The sequence below is a fragment of the Maniola hyperantus genome, chromosome 18 (genome assembly GCF_902806685.2).
Source record: "Maniola hyperantus chromosome 18, iAphHyp1.2, whole genome shotgun sequence".
Classification (NCBI taxonomy): domain Eukaryota; kingdom Metazoa; phylum Arthropoda; class Insecta; order Lepidoptera; family Nymphalidae; genus Maniola; species Maniola hyperantus.
In genome coordinates, this window is record NC_048553.1 from 2327108 (window position 1) to 2341568 (window position 14461).

The 14461-nt window shown below is 34.6% G+C and overlaps 1 protein-coding gene across 2 annotated transcripts in view; it reads left to right on the forward strand.

The window, feature by feature from the left end:
* Nucleotides 1–9306, forward strand: part of Calx (sodium/calcium exchanger 3) — a 94175-nt gene extending 84869 nt beyond the window's left edge. For both annotated transcript variants that reach the window (XM_034978250.2, XM_034978251.2), the window contains exon 8: nt 1352–9306. In XM_034978250.2, coding sequence (XP_034834141.1) covers nt 1352–1556 — 205 coding nt within the window. In that variant the 3' untranslated portion in view covers nt 1557–9306. The remainder of the gene's footprint in view (nt 1–1351) is intronic.
* Nucleotides 9307–14461: the final 5155 nt, after the last annotated feature.

Consider the following 14461-nt stretch of genomic DNA (forward strand, 5'->3'; position numbering starts at 1 on the left):
ATGATACCATAAAAAAATCCTATAATTTTGTAAAACTTTACGATATATTGCAAATAAAATATCTGACTGAAGCGGGGTATTGACCCAAGTTTTGCACGCTAAACATTGCGGGTTTGAAAAATACTAAATCACTAAAACTACAAAATGAGGCAAATGGTTATTGGTATTGGATTGTGTTTAGGTAGTATAACAATAACGCTAAGTTTTTACTAGCGTTCTGGTTTGGGTGTACCCTGTGTGTATATCTACCTCAAGATGCCAGAACAAGTCGGTACATTTCATTTCCATGCGATTTCATTCTCATTTGCGAAATGTCCTATTTAGTGCTTAATAGACTTGTGCAAGCAATCGCAGCGCAATGGATGATGATGTAGCCTAATGTACTGCGCGCCTCGGAAATTTTCGAAAAATCTATTCAATGCCTTGAACGTACATTAGGAATGGAATATAGGACGAATTTTCGAAGGATATCTCCCTTAGAATGTGTACCTATCTATTAAAAATCTCTTGGCATAGTTTATATTCTGAAAATGACATCAGTACCCTTATTATAAATGCGAAAGTGTGTTTGTTTGTTGGTTTGTTGGTTTGTCCTTCAATCACGTCGCAAGGGTGCAACGGATTAACGTGAATTTTTGCACGGGTATAGATAAAGACCTTGAGAGTGACATAGGCAGAGATAATATATTAACAAGTATAATATATTATCTCTGACATAGGCTACTTTTTATCCCTGAAAATCATAGAGTTCCCATGGGATTTTTAAAAAACTAATTCCACGCGGACGAAGTCGCGGGCATCAGCTAGTAGGTTTTTAATTAGATTAGCTAGATAGATACATGTGTAATCTGCTCTGGGAATATCATAAGCCTACATTGTTAGATTAGTGTTTATTCTGCTGTAACAGATGTCTAGTTATATAAACGAGGTACTGGATACATGCGAAACCGTGTTCTGTGGAAATACGTTCTCTGTGCAGATCTACCTTACTACCTATATCTAGCCGTAGACGATAATTAGTTAAAACGACATTTATCTGTACCCTTATTATAAATGCGAAAGTGTGTTTGTTTATTGGTTTGTTGGTTTATCCTTCAATAACGTCACAACGGTGCAACGGATTAACGTGATTTTTTGCATGGGTATAGATAAAGACCTGGAGTGTGACATAGGCTATCCCGATATTTTTATCCCGAAAAATCAAAGAGTTCCCACATGATTTTTAAAAATCTAATTCCACGCGGACGAAATCGCGGGCATCAGCTAGTTATTAATATTTCGATTTTCAATCGGCTTTGAGATGTTCCCCATGTTAGTATGTTCCCACTTTTAATTAATATTTTGTTTACAGTTTAGCCTTCAGCGTTACCATGTTCTGCTCAGAAGCCGCCCTGGCTGTCCTAGTTCTAGTATTAAGAAGGAGAAAGTCCGTTGGTGGCGAGTTGGGAGGACCCCGTGGTATCAAAATCGTTACATCTATGTTCTTTTTCTCTCTATGGCTCATCTATCTTACTATGTCCACTTTAGAAGCTTATGGTTTTATTAAAGGGTTTTAAATCTATTGAAAGATATTTTATTGATGGTATAAAGTGCTGTTCGTTCAAGGATCGTAGTGCTATTCTCTAACACAGCTTCGACAACGCTGACACAACGATGTATCATGTAATAAAACACTTTGTAAAACCAACAGTTTTTTACACGATATTCAAATTAAGTTATTATATTATTGGTTGTCACTGAATCATTTTTGATTGTGAAGTTATCCAATCATCGAGAAAATGTATTTAAATTAGCGAATCGAAAAAATTACTTTGATATACTTAACTATCATATTATACTAAGTCGCTAAGTATTCGCCAAATCGTCCATCATTGCAGCCCACTTCGGAGATGGTGATATTTTTGTATTTGGCATGATAACTAATTTGATCATCGAATAGCGTTTCGAAAAATATGTATGAACGGCAAATTCAACGACGATACAGTGTTAGAGAATAACACAGATCAAATGAATGTGCAAAAAAGAACATATAAAATGTTTTACATGTGGGAATAGATATTTAAATAACGTTTTTTTGTGAATAGAATGTAGAAGGCATTAAAATATTTTCCTATTTGAATTGGGCGTCCAATTATTGTCATTGACAAACTAACGGCTTAGTTAAATACAAGACTAAAGTTCTTGTTACTCAGCAACGGGAAAATAATAATTCTTGTAGGTCGACAGTCGACACCCAGCAAATATTTCTGGTGGTTAATAATATTTATTGCAGATTACATGAAATATAATTTTGATCTAATCCCAGGCGAAAATCTATGGCTGAGCTGAGGCTGAGTGAGATTTATAGAGAATATTTTGACTTTGCTCAGACTTAAGATTCAGATAAAATGAGACAGATTTATGCCATAGATATAACGCTGTGTCGTTTTAACAGTGTCTTAAGTTTGAGCAAAGTCAAAGTGCGCTCTATATATCTTAACCTGAAGACTCACGTTCTTTGGCTTTGCTTAGACTTTACTTCTAAGTCCTAAAATGAGACAGGTTTATGTCAGAGACCACTGAAATGGACACTACAAGTACGCTGGAAAAGGTGTGCCATACCAAATGACATATTTTTTGTGCCGATTCGAAGCGCCCCACCGAGCGTACCTGGAACTAAAATTGAAACTTTGAGTCGTATGGTCTTCGCAATGACATTATGTTGACAGAACAAGCTAATCAAATCATTATTATTGCTACCTCGACTCTAATTGATGGATCATTCTAGTAGCTCAATACTAAGCAATTGATTATTGTGCGTCTGATAACAGTTGGAAGCTCAAATTGAAATGGGAAATCAGCGACAAAATTGAGGCAATGTGCTCAAATGTACAGATGTAGAGTCCATTCATGTTTCTTCTTCCTCTAGGCGTTTCTCTCTTTCACATTTCTGATATCATTAAGTATTATATAGCCTTAAAGGCTGTGGTATGAAGGTCTAATTAGATTACAAAATGAAATATATTATATAGATGTATGTAATTAAATGTTTTAAGCATAGGTACATTTGAGTTGACGTAGTCCATTTTTAGAGTATTTATTTAGGATTTATATTACTATCATACAGATTTATCTTGTGAGATTTTCTGCGATTCGAAGCGTATAAGCAAAGGGCCGATTTATACAAAAAGGAAGAATTAAAGATAAGATAAATAGCGAATCAATCGTACTATAAATAGGTACGATAGATACTATAGGCATATTTAGAAGATTTTGAGTAGGTACCTTATAAAGAGATCTGGAACTCTATCTGACCTTTGCTTTAAAAATAAGCCTGTTGGGTTACAGAATTGACACTTTTGAGTTTTGTCTAAACATACATAAGTTTAAAGGTAATCTAATCATGTACACATCATGTTTTTTATTTTAGTTAAAATTTTGTTATCGCATTTAATTATATATTATATCAAAGTTTTATAAGTAGATATACTTAATATATTATTGTATAAATAATAATACAAAAATAATTTTTGTCTCTATATGGCTCGCGTCTATGCGTTCGCGCATCATTCATCCGATTGAACTAAAACTTTGTGGTTCCAGTTGCTGTTGACACTTCTGTTAAGGTTTTTGACATAGTAATATCGTCAATAATAATCACTAGATGATGCCCGCGACTTTGTCCGCGTGGATTTAGGTTTTTAAAAATCCCGTGGGTACTCTTTGATTTTCCGGAATCAAAAGTAGCCTTCCCCGGGATGCAATCTTACTCTGCAGGTACCAAATTTCATCACAATCAGCTAAACTGTTGGGCCGTGAAAAGCTAGCAGACAGACAGACAGACACAGTTTCGCATTTATAATAGATATATTGCTGAACTAATATGGGATGACCTAATTTTTAACTTGAATATAAAAATAGTTGTGTACTCTAGTTAGCTTCAACATAATACATATTTAAATAACAAAGCCATTATAGGTGATAAAGACAACATCGTCGATAGATTTAATTAAAATTATTTATAGCGAGAATATGTGACGTTAATATGTGTTTATAAATAGTGTTTTTGTATATAAGTGTAATAGATATACTGTTTAGATAGATTAAATGTACGCTAATAGCAACTGAGTAGGCTGAGGTCTATAGAGCGCACTTTGATTTTGCTCAAACTTAAGACAGTGTTAAAACGAGATAGATTTATGTACAAATGTAAATCTATCTCGTTTTAACTCTGTCTTAGGTCTTAGGTCTGAGCAAATAAGTACGCTCTGTAGATCTAAGCCTTAGGCTGAGATCTATAGAGCGTATTTTGCCTTTGCTCAGACTCAAGACACTGTTAAAACGAGACAACATTAGGTATATATTATATCGCTGACGTAAATATTATGTCTCATTTTAAATTATATAATATTTATAAACTTAATTCTGAGCAAAATCAGAGTACAGTCTATAGATATCAGCCTAATACGTTAAGCGAATATAACATATGGCTGGTGTGTTCATTTTATAGAATTTTTGAATCAATTTAGCGTCGTCTTTATCATGTACACTTAATAAAGCGCATTAAATATAAATAAAGATTTGTTGTAAATTGTTATTATGAATAATATTGTTTATAATACTATATTATGTACCTACCTAGTATACGAGTAATTTCATTTGCCCATTTATTTTTACGTAATGACTTTAATTAAAATATGCAAGAATATGATATTATAAAAATAAATTACCTATATTATATTTTCAGCGAATATAAATAAATAATATTGATACATAGTATCAATCTTAATATTTTTTCTTTTCACAGTCCTATGTTCTTACTACATATATATATTGTTACTATCATAACAAGATTAAAAAAAAACCAATTAATCGCTTCAATTAAGTAAATATTTTACGGTTATTTTGCTTATTATTATTTCCGTAGGTAGTATTTTCTCCTAGAAATGTACTACTATTTCCTATTTCAAATAACTGCCTAATAATAACGACTTAGGTATCTGCATAAATAAATAAAATATGAAAAAGATCCTACGCTTTATAATGTATAGAAATATAATGTTAACAAGTTCACTATGACTGCGAGTTATTAAAAATTAGAATTCACTGTCCAATCACCAATTTATAAATCAATAAATTGCATCGATCAATCAAATTTTATGCTTGTAGTGTATAAAACTATCTATCACTAGTAGAGATCTCTTGATGAGTGCTTCCCCCTGTTCACCTCTTATCTTTTTATTTTTACCGTTACAGTTCTTGCAATTCACGAAGGCGAATCCATGCTTGTGTTTAAGTCGTATCGGTATAAGTAACGTACACTGAATGTGTGCATTTGCGAGCGCTCGCTCGCGACTGATTGGTCCGACATGCACGCACACTTACGCAATGCCCGTGTATCTGACGTAACCACAAGTAAAGTCCACTGGCCTTCGTGAATTGCAAGAACTGTACAAATTTTTGATACGAATAAAACATAACATTATAAGTATAGACTGGTGAATACATAACACTCTTCGCGTTGCGCAGATTTTACGGGAAAAAACGTACGGAATTTACCGTGGTGCGCGCTAGAGTTCTTAATTTTTGAAAGTTTCTTGTCTTGTCAATTTAGTTTGTTAACAGAACCGCAGCTGTTTTTCTTTAGTACTAATTTTGTGTATGGTGTCATGCTTAAAGTTTAGTTTCATGTCCTATCACCAATCTGTAGCTACACCAATACATACCTATTTGTTAATTTTTCCGTTCTTGCTATACATTCTCATCATTCTCTTGTCAAAATAAGTAAAAAAAATTCTCTTCGTTTATCTCATCTCGCTGGGAAGTGTAATAAACGAACACGTTCCAAAAAATGTTTTATGGTTCTAATCTGAATTTATGAATTTTTAAATCTATATTTACTGCTTCAGAACATTTTAACAATTTAGATCTTTGAATACAAAACTTGTCACTGAATATTAAAAAGAAAAATTATTAGCAAGTTTTTTGCCGGACTCATTAATTCATTTTATACACTTTACAGCCGTACTCAGAGTCGCTAATCGTTACTTTAGATTGAGTTAAAATGAGACAGATTTATGTGTGAGATATAGCTCTGTCTCGTTTTAACTAAACTTAAGTAACGATTAAGCGACTCTGAGTGCGGCAGTTAAAGTCTCTGTAGCTTTTTCATAAATGGACTTTCTACTCTGCCTGGTTTGGACCAATTCTCTTTTTTGAATTTATTAATCTATCTATTGGTAAATCTTGTACTATCTTTATTACTGTTTCTATGATATTTTAAAAGTTTTAACTATGAAATTTTATCATATATATTTCTACTCACTTTAGCAAAGACTTCGAAATGTTTTAACTCTTCACAGATTAATAAACTGTTTTATACATAGGTACTGTCTTTCTTTTGTCTTCTACACTACTTAGGTATATAAATTTTAAAAAATTCGCATTAAAAATAAGAGATTGCGATTTAGAGGATGTGTTATTTTGCATAGCATGGCTTGAAATGCGCTTATTTTTGATGAACTTAGTTTTTGATATGACCTAATATATTATTCTAGTCATATACCTACTACGCAAAATATTATCTTAATAAATGTATCTTTAAATACCTAATTGATTAACGGTTCTAGAGAAAACTCGAACCCATTGTTAGATTTTAAAAAAATATCGTGATATTTTGTGTGGCAGATAACTATGTCTCTATTTCTAATATGTTCTAAAAGAATGAATTTTATTTTATAAATATTGAAATTCAAGTTTATATTTAATTTTTTATGCCGTCCGCTTTTGAAAAAATGAAAAGCATAAATTAGTATATATAAAAACAAATACATACCTAGTCAGTACACATCGAATTAGAGTTAATAAAGTAATATATAAAAATAAAATGCTAATTTACCATTTTTATTTCCCAGAAAAATAGCAAGATTTTTGGTAAAACTAAAGTAGTAAAAAAAGACATTATGAATGTTGTAATAATATAATATGTAATTAATAAAGTTACAACTTGGTATATAATATTATCATATGTGAACATAAATTATTATTATATATTGCGTTGTATGTATTTTTAGTAATGAAAAATTAAATATTATATAATTATTTTTAAACTAAGGAATGAATGGAGTAGTACAAAAATGTTAAAATTATTGCAGTATTGGTATCAGAACAGTAATTATTAAGTGTATAATATTTTAATTTTTGTTTTCTTTTAAATGTCTTAAGCTTCATTCATTTTTAGTGTAGGTAGAATCCTAAATCAAATCAAATCAATTCATAAACTCTAATTAATTATGTACTATTATTACGATATGATCTGCCTTTTATAATATTAGCGTAACCACGTTCTAAAACACCATTCTTGGTAAATGCAATCTATGAAAAACCAAAACATGTCGCGATATCAAGTAATCAACCTCTCACCCGATTTACAAGTCAAATTACAAAAAAGTAGGTATCATTCATTCATTCCATAGGAATGAATCCCTATTCCATTATTCCTTTTCCATTCGTTTCTATAGGAGCTTTTTGTATTCCATACGTTGCGCTGAATTGCTTATGATATTCACTTCGAATGCTCGTTTTGAAACATTTCTTTGAGATTCTTAGTATGATATTTCATAAAACGACAAGATAATTGGCTAAGGGCGGTTCTTATTCGATTCGTTTTCGTTTTTGTAAAAATACGATTCAAAGTGGTTGATTTGTATTTTGACGGACACGTATAAATCCGAATCAAATGAGTGCAAATCGTATTTTTTACGAATCTAAATATATAAAAGGAAAAGGTGACTGACTCACTGACTGACTGACTGACTGATCTATCAACGCACAGTTCAAACTACTGGACGGATCGGGCTGAAATTTGGCATGCAGATAGCTATTATGATGTAGGCATCCGCTAAGAAAGGATTTTTGAAAATTCAACCCCTAAGGGAGTGAAATAGGGGTTTGAAATTTGGGTAGTCCATGCGGACGAAGTCGGGAGCATAAGCTAGTATGAATATAAATCGAATTCAAATGAGTACATAAAATAAACCCCGTCAGGCTAAGAACCATAAAGCGCAGTTTGACATTGCTCAGACTTAAGAGTTAAAACGAGACAGATTTATATGGGGATATAAATTTATCTTGTTTTGATTGTCTTAGCAAAGTTAAAACAAGCCATATAGATTTCAGTCGTAAAGTCATATATTTTTGATTCTGTACGTTTCACAATGTTCTAGCTAGGGGCACTGACTTTTGAAACAAGGCAGTTTAAGTTTTCGATACTTAGAGGTTAAGTTACGAAGAGCATAGAACGTGACGCTATTACAACCAACGTATGTCTAATAAAAACATGAAGCACCAATTAGGGTGGCATTTGAAATGAACACTTCACCTAATGAAGCAATAACATTTTATACTGATCGCACTTCAATCAGTTCGCGCCATAACCCTGCCCCTCAAGTTGTATCAATGTAAACCTCATCTGACGTAACGTTTGTCGAGGATCTTAAATGACATTCAAGTTTGAAACGCGTCCGCAATCGCATTTTTCATACAATAATTTTTATCGATAGTGTAAATGAACTGTCAAATGAATGATGTCTCTAAGAACCGTGCTACAAAAACCATATTTTGACATTGATGCACTCAATAAATGATAATTGAAAATTTCCGTATGTAAAAAGTACTCTGTGATGAAAACACTTACGGCGCGTACAGATGCTTAACACATAAAAATATTAGTTACATCATTAATCTTTTCAATATCTCAAGTCCGTATTTCAAAGACAATTTCAGTTTAGTGTTACTAACAATAAATTGGATTAACACTCTTAGAATGTAATAAATAAATACTTAAATAAAATAAAATAAAATATTATGTAAAAATTCTCTATACATTTTCTTGTTCCTCCTTACTACGTAGTTTTACTCGTACTATTAGTGATAAATTTCGGATTCCTGTCATTTCCAATTTATGTTATGAAGCACCGATTTCTCAATCGCCAAATGGATTTTATCTGACGAATAATTTTGACAGTTTGAAAGGTTTTTAATACAATGATGCCTATTCGGACTTACAAAATCTGCGAACTAAACTAATAGGCACCAACTGTCAAAATGACAAACTTATTCTACAGTGGAACATTTTACTGGCAATTGAAAAATCGGTTCTAAAAAGAGTATTGCTTAGTTATTATTACTTGTAATATTTATCTTTGATGTTGTAATAATATGTGTGTTGTAATTAGGTATTATATGAACGGCACGCCAATCAATCGTTGTAGTTATTTTGATAATTATTATTGTTATATATAAATTAAAGTGTTTGTTAAGTACTTAGAGTGGAGTTTTATTTTGAGACGACTCTATGCCTTTTCCAATTCAGGTGCTGTTTTTGGAAACTCTGTTCATTTAATTTAAGCTACGGCCTGACGTGCGCGTCATGAACGTGGGATGCGTGACGCGATGCGGGAGCGTCCACATATCACTACCCCTATTATAAATGCGAAAGTGTGTTTGTTTGTTGGTTTGTCCTTCAATCACGTCGCAACGAAGCAACGGATCGACGTGATAGTTTTCATGGGTATAGTTTAAGACCTGGAGAGTGACATAGGCTACTTTTTATCCCGGAAAATCAAAGAGTTCCCACGGGATTTTTAAAACCTAATTCAAGGCGTACGAAGCCGCAGGCATCAGCTAGTTATCTATAAGTGCACACCTACGCGGCTACAATGGGAATCGCGTCATTCGTTAGGGCATTATTGCTGATCACGAGATGTGTGCGTCACACTCTGCAGACGCGGTGGACTCTCGTTACTTCGCGTAGGTGGGAGGCGACAGCCACACAGCTCACGTTCCGCCTTCGTAGTCGCTTTGGTCGCGCAGGTTCGGATGATGCTTTACATAGGCCTACCTAACAAGCGCTTATGAAACGACAAATCTGATTTATAGGATTCCATAATAAAATAAGCCGTGATAGATTAGTAGTTACGAAGTCCGCCTTCTATTCGGAAGGTCGGGGGATCGATCCCGGGCAAGCACTCCTAACTTTTCGGAGTTATGTGCGTTTTAAGAAATGGGTCTTAATTTCTTTAATTTTCTAAAATCTTTATTGGTAGATTTAAAAAGGGGATAGACAATTATTCTATTAAATAAACTTAAATCTAAAAACAACATTAAATTAAAACTAAAATAAATTAAATATCACTCGCTTTAACGGTGTAGGAAAACATGGTGAGGAAACCAGCATGTCTGAGAGCTCTGCATAATGTCCTCAAATTTCATCCAACCAATTTATAGGGAAACAGATACATTATTTATTTTTACCGAGAATTTTCTTTGAATAACATTATCCCTAACCAAACATCGAAACCCCGTATTTCTATGCAAAATATTATGTATTACACGTAGGTATCTATTTAGGTAAATTGGATATCTACATAATCAAGTGATACCTCAAAGCACGCTACTAAGCTTGAAACACACAAATCGCACGACGGTGATAAAAAGACTATTCGGCTGATCATATTGCGGGCTCTGACCTGGGCGCGTTTGGATTTGGAACCCTGGTAGCTTTAGTTTAAAGTTTACTTAATAATTAATTATCGCCATTACATCATTATCTTCCCGGAGACAGTCATAGGCTACTTTTTATCCCGGAAAATCAACGAGTTTCCACGGGAGTAAAAAAATCTTAATACATAATATGCAGACGATTACGCGGATATCATCTAAATCTAAATATATAAAAGTAGAAGGTGACTGACTGATCTATCAACGCACAGCTTAAGCTACTGAACATATCGGGCTGAAACCCTTCAACTCCTAAGGGGGTAAAATATGGGTTTGAAATTTGTGTAGTCCACGCGGACGAAGTCGCGAGCATATAAGCTAGTTTAGTACAAAATAATAGTAAGAAAACGCATATTTTCCGTCACGAGTCGTGTTTGTTCCCGCCTTGCCCGACATTCGTGTATAACAAGGTATACAATTCCAAGGCAAAGCAATTTCTAGGAATGACGGAACGAGCCCAATTCAAGATAACCTCGTTGAAGGATAGGTAGAATAGGTTCTATTGTGTATACCAAACTTTTCGCACTGCGTATTGCGTGTACTGATAATACAAAAGATTGTAAGTAGGTAAACTTATAGCTGACTATTCTTTTCTTTTTCTTTAATTTTACGACTAGCGTTTGACTGCGTGATGGTACAAGAGTCATGAATCGTACTGAGGGATTAAAGTAATTATTGAAGCTGTGATAGCCTAGCGGTTAGGACGTCCGCCTTCTAATCGGAGGTCGTGGGTTCGATCCCGGGCACGCGCCTCTAACTTTTCTGAGTTATGTGCGTTTTAAATAATTAAATATCACTTGCTTTAATTGTGAAGGAAAACATCGTCAGGAAACCTGCATGCCTGAGAGTTCTCCATTATGTTCTCAAATGTGTGTGAAGTCTACCAATCTGCACATGGCCAGCGTGGTAGACTATGGCCAAAACCCTTCTCACTCTGAGAGAAGACCCGTGCTCTGTAGTGAGCCAGCTATGGGTTGATCATAATGACCATGATGAGCCACAGCCGAAGTCTTAGCCGAAGATTAGATGGCGGACGTCCTAACCACTAGGCTGTTACAGCTCCCGACTCAGCTCTGAGATTTCGGCTGTGGCTAGTGAGATATTATTTTCTTTAGCAGACTGTGTTCTAAATAAAATTTTAGAGGTTTAGTCATTGTACAATGTACATTAACTTTGCCAGCAGATATAACTTTTTGAAACAAACTTTACAACAACCAACGAAGTTTGAGACGTAAATCCGTAGCTTCGTAGACAGTTCGTAGAATGTATTTATCTCGTAGACCCTGATGCGCGGAATGCCTTCTCGTTTTTACCCTAATATTATACAGGGTAAAGTTTATAAGTTTGGATGTAGGAGGTAATCTCCGAAATGTTATGGTGGTAAAAAGGTGAAGGGTGGAACAAGATAACAAGAACAATTTTGATTTTAATGTAGTATAAGTAGTAAGCTGTGGTGGCCTAGTGGTTAGGACGTCCGCCTTCCAATCGGAGGTCGGGGGTTCGATCCCGGGCACGCACCTCTAACTTTTCGGAGTTGTGTGCGTTTTTAAGTAATTAAAATATCACTTGCTTTAACGGTGAAGGAAGACATCGTGAGGAAACCTACATGCTTGAGAGTTCTCCATAATGTTCCCAAAGGTGTGTGAAGTCTGCCAATTCGCACTTGGCCAGCGTGGTGGACAATGGCAAAATCCTTCTCATACTAAGAGCAGACCCGTGCTCTGTAGTGAGCCGGCGATACCTCTTATATCTAGCTACAGCCACGTAATCACAAACATCAAAATTCTACTGTAATTAAAAGAAATCTCATCACGTTATTAAAAAAATATCTTACGTTATTTTTTACGAAAAATCGTAATTTAGAAAGACTTAATTATTCAGAATCCGTCAAAAAATAAAATACAAATGTATCTCGCGGCTGTTCGCTCACAAATTCCCTCCGAATTCTAATTAGGGCCAATTAAGAAACGTATTCAGAGTTTCGTGTTTCTACTTGAGCAATACTTGGTTCATTTAAAACTCCTGTAGGTATAATATTGCAATAACTCAAAAGCATAATGGCCCAAAAAACCCATAAAAGAATACTACTTAGCGTCAATGAAAATAATATTCGTATTATTACGCGACAAGTTGAGATGGCAATCGGGTTGGGGACGCCCCGCACACCCGTGCAGTCCCCGTGCTAACCCGGTGCGGCTAAGCGTGGGTGACGTGCGGATGTACGGGGCGTCCTCCCGCTTCATACCCCGTGGGCCGTGTGCCATCCCGACCTGTCGCGTAATATAAGGTACCTAGTAATTTTGAATAGGTAAATACCTACCTTTGATTTTGTCTTTGACAATCAATACCTACGCGGCAGAAAGCATAGAAAGTTAGTAATTTACATCGGCCTTTAGAATGACATTTCAGCTTTGTAGAGCGTTGTCTCTGTCACTCATACCTATATAAAGTTTTGTCGGTCTCAACGACAGGGACAACGCTCTACAAATCTGCTATCTCTTTGTAAAGGTCGATGTACATTACTTTCGGCCGCGTACTGTACAAGATGGCGCGTGTGTTGTGACCACGCTAGTTTACGATAAATATAGCAAATCCGAAAACAATTGACTCACAAAGTTATGAGGTTATGATATGGAACAGTTGTTTACTCAAGGCAAAAAGGCAAAGCCAAATAGGCTCGTTGTTTGCAAAGTGCGTCCACACTCACTCGGTTGTTTGCACTATTTGTTTTGTTTTCATTTTCTCACTGTATTGTTTATAGTTTCATAATTCGGAGACTTGCACAACGAATTATTTACAAGGTCATTCTCTTCTTAACAAACTTCGGTGTGCTTCGGTTAAACCGTAAACTTGTCGTTACTTGCATCCTTACTTATTTTATACTTAATTGTCATTTTTTCGTCAAGTTTATTTATTTATTTATAAACATAATTAAAGTTTAAAAAAACATAATTTTACTTAACGTCGGTTTAGAGTCGCCGTCGCGTCGGCTGAAGGTTATTACAATAGCCGATTAATCGGCTTCGGCTTCGGCCAGAAATCGACCATCATCGGTCAGACACTACTACAATGTGACAAGTATTTTCGGGAAAAGTTTTTCGTAAAAAAAACAGTTTCAGAACATTTTCATAACAGATGTAGGTATTTATTCGTACCCCAAGTTAAACCATGCATCATAGTCATACTCATAATCAACGGTAAAGCTAATTTTTAACTCTCTTATTTAGGTCCAAAGCAAGCCTCTAATTTCCACTAGATATGCTTTCAGTGCGGAAAGTTAAAAAACTACGGACCGTATTAGGGCAGGCCCAGATAAGCGACTTTTTGTTACGAAACCTATTGTCTTGATGCTAAAATCTGCCAATTTGCAAGTTCAGAGTCAGAATTTAAAATGTTGCTGAAGGACTTTGTTTTAAAATAAATATTAAGTATAAAAGTATAATTTTTATTTATGTACTGTACATTGTACAATGTAGTAAGGTAATATTATAATATACGATCTTATACATCGTCTTCGTGGATTTAAATTTTTAAAACGTCATGGGAATTTGAAATTTTGCTTGCTTTGATTTAGCTGGACAAAAAATAGCCTATGTCACTCTCCGGGTCTTTAACTATATACACGATTGCCCACTATCTTAAATTTTTACATGAAAACCTAGCTTATGCTCGCGACTTCATCCGTGTGGACTACAAAAATTTCAAACCCCTATTTCACCCCCTTAGAGGTTGAATTTTCAAAAATCCTTTCTTAGCGGATGCGTACGTCATAATAGCTATATGCATGTCAAAATTCAGCCCGATCCGTACAGTAGTTTGAGCTGTACGTTGCTAGATCTATCAGTCAGTCAATCAGTCAGTCAGTGCTTTTATATATTTAGTCACCAGTCACCTATTTCTTTTATATATTTAGATAACAAAG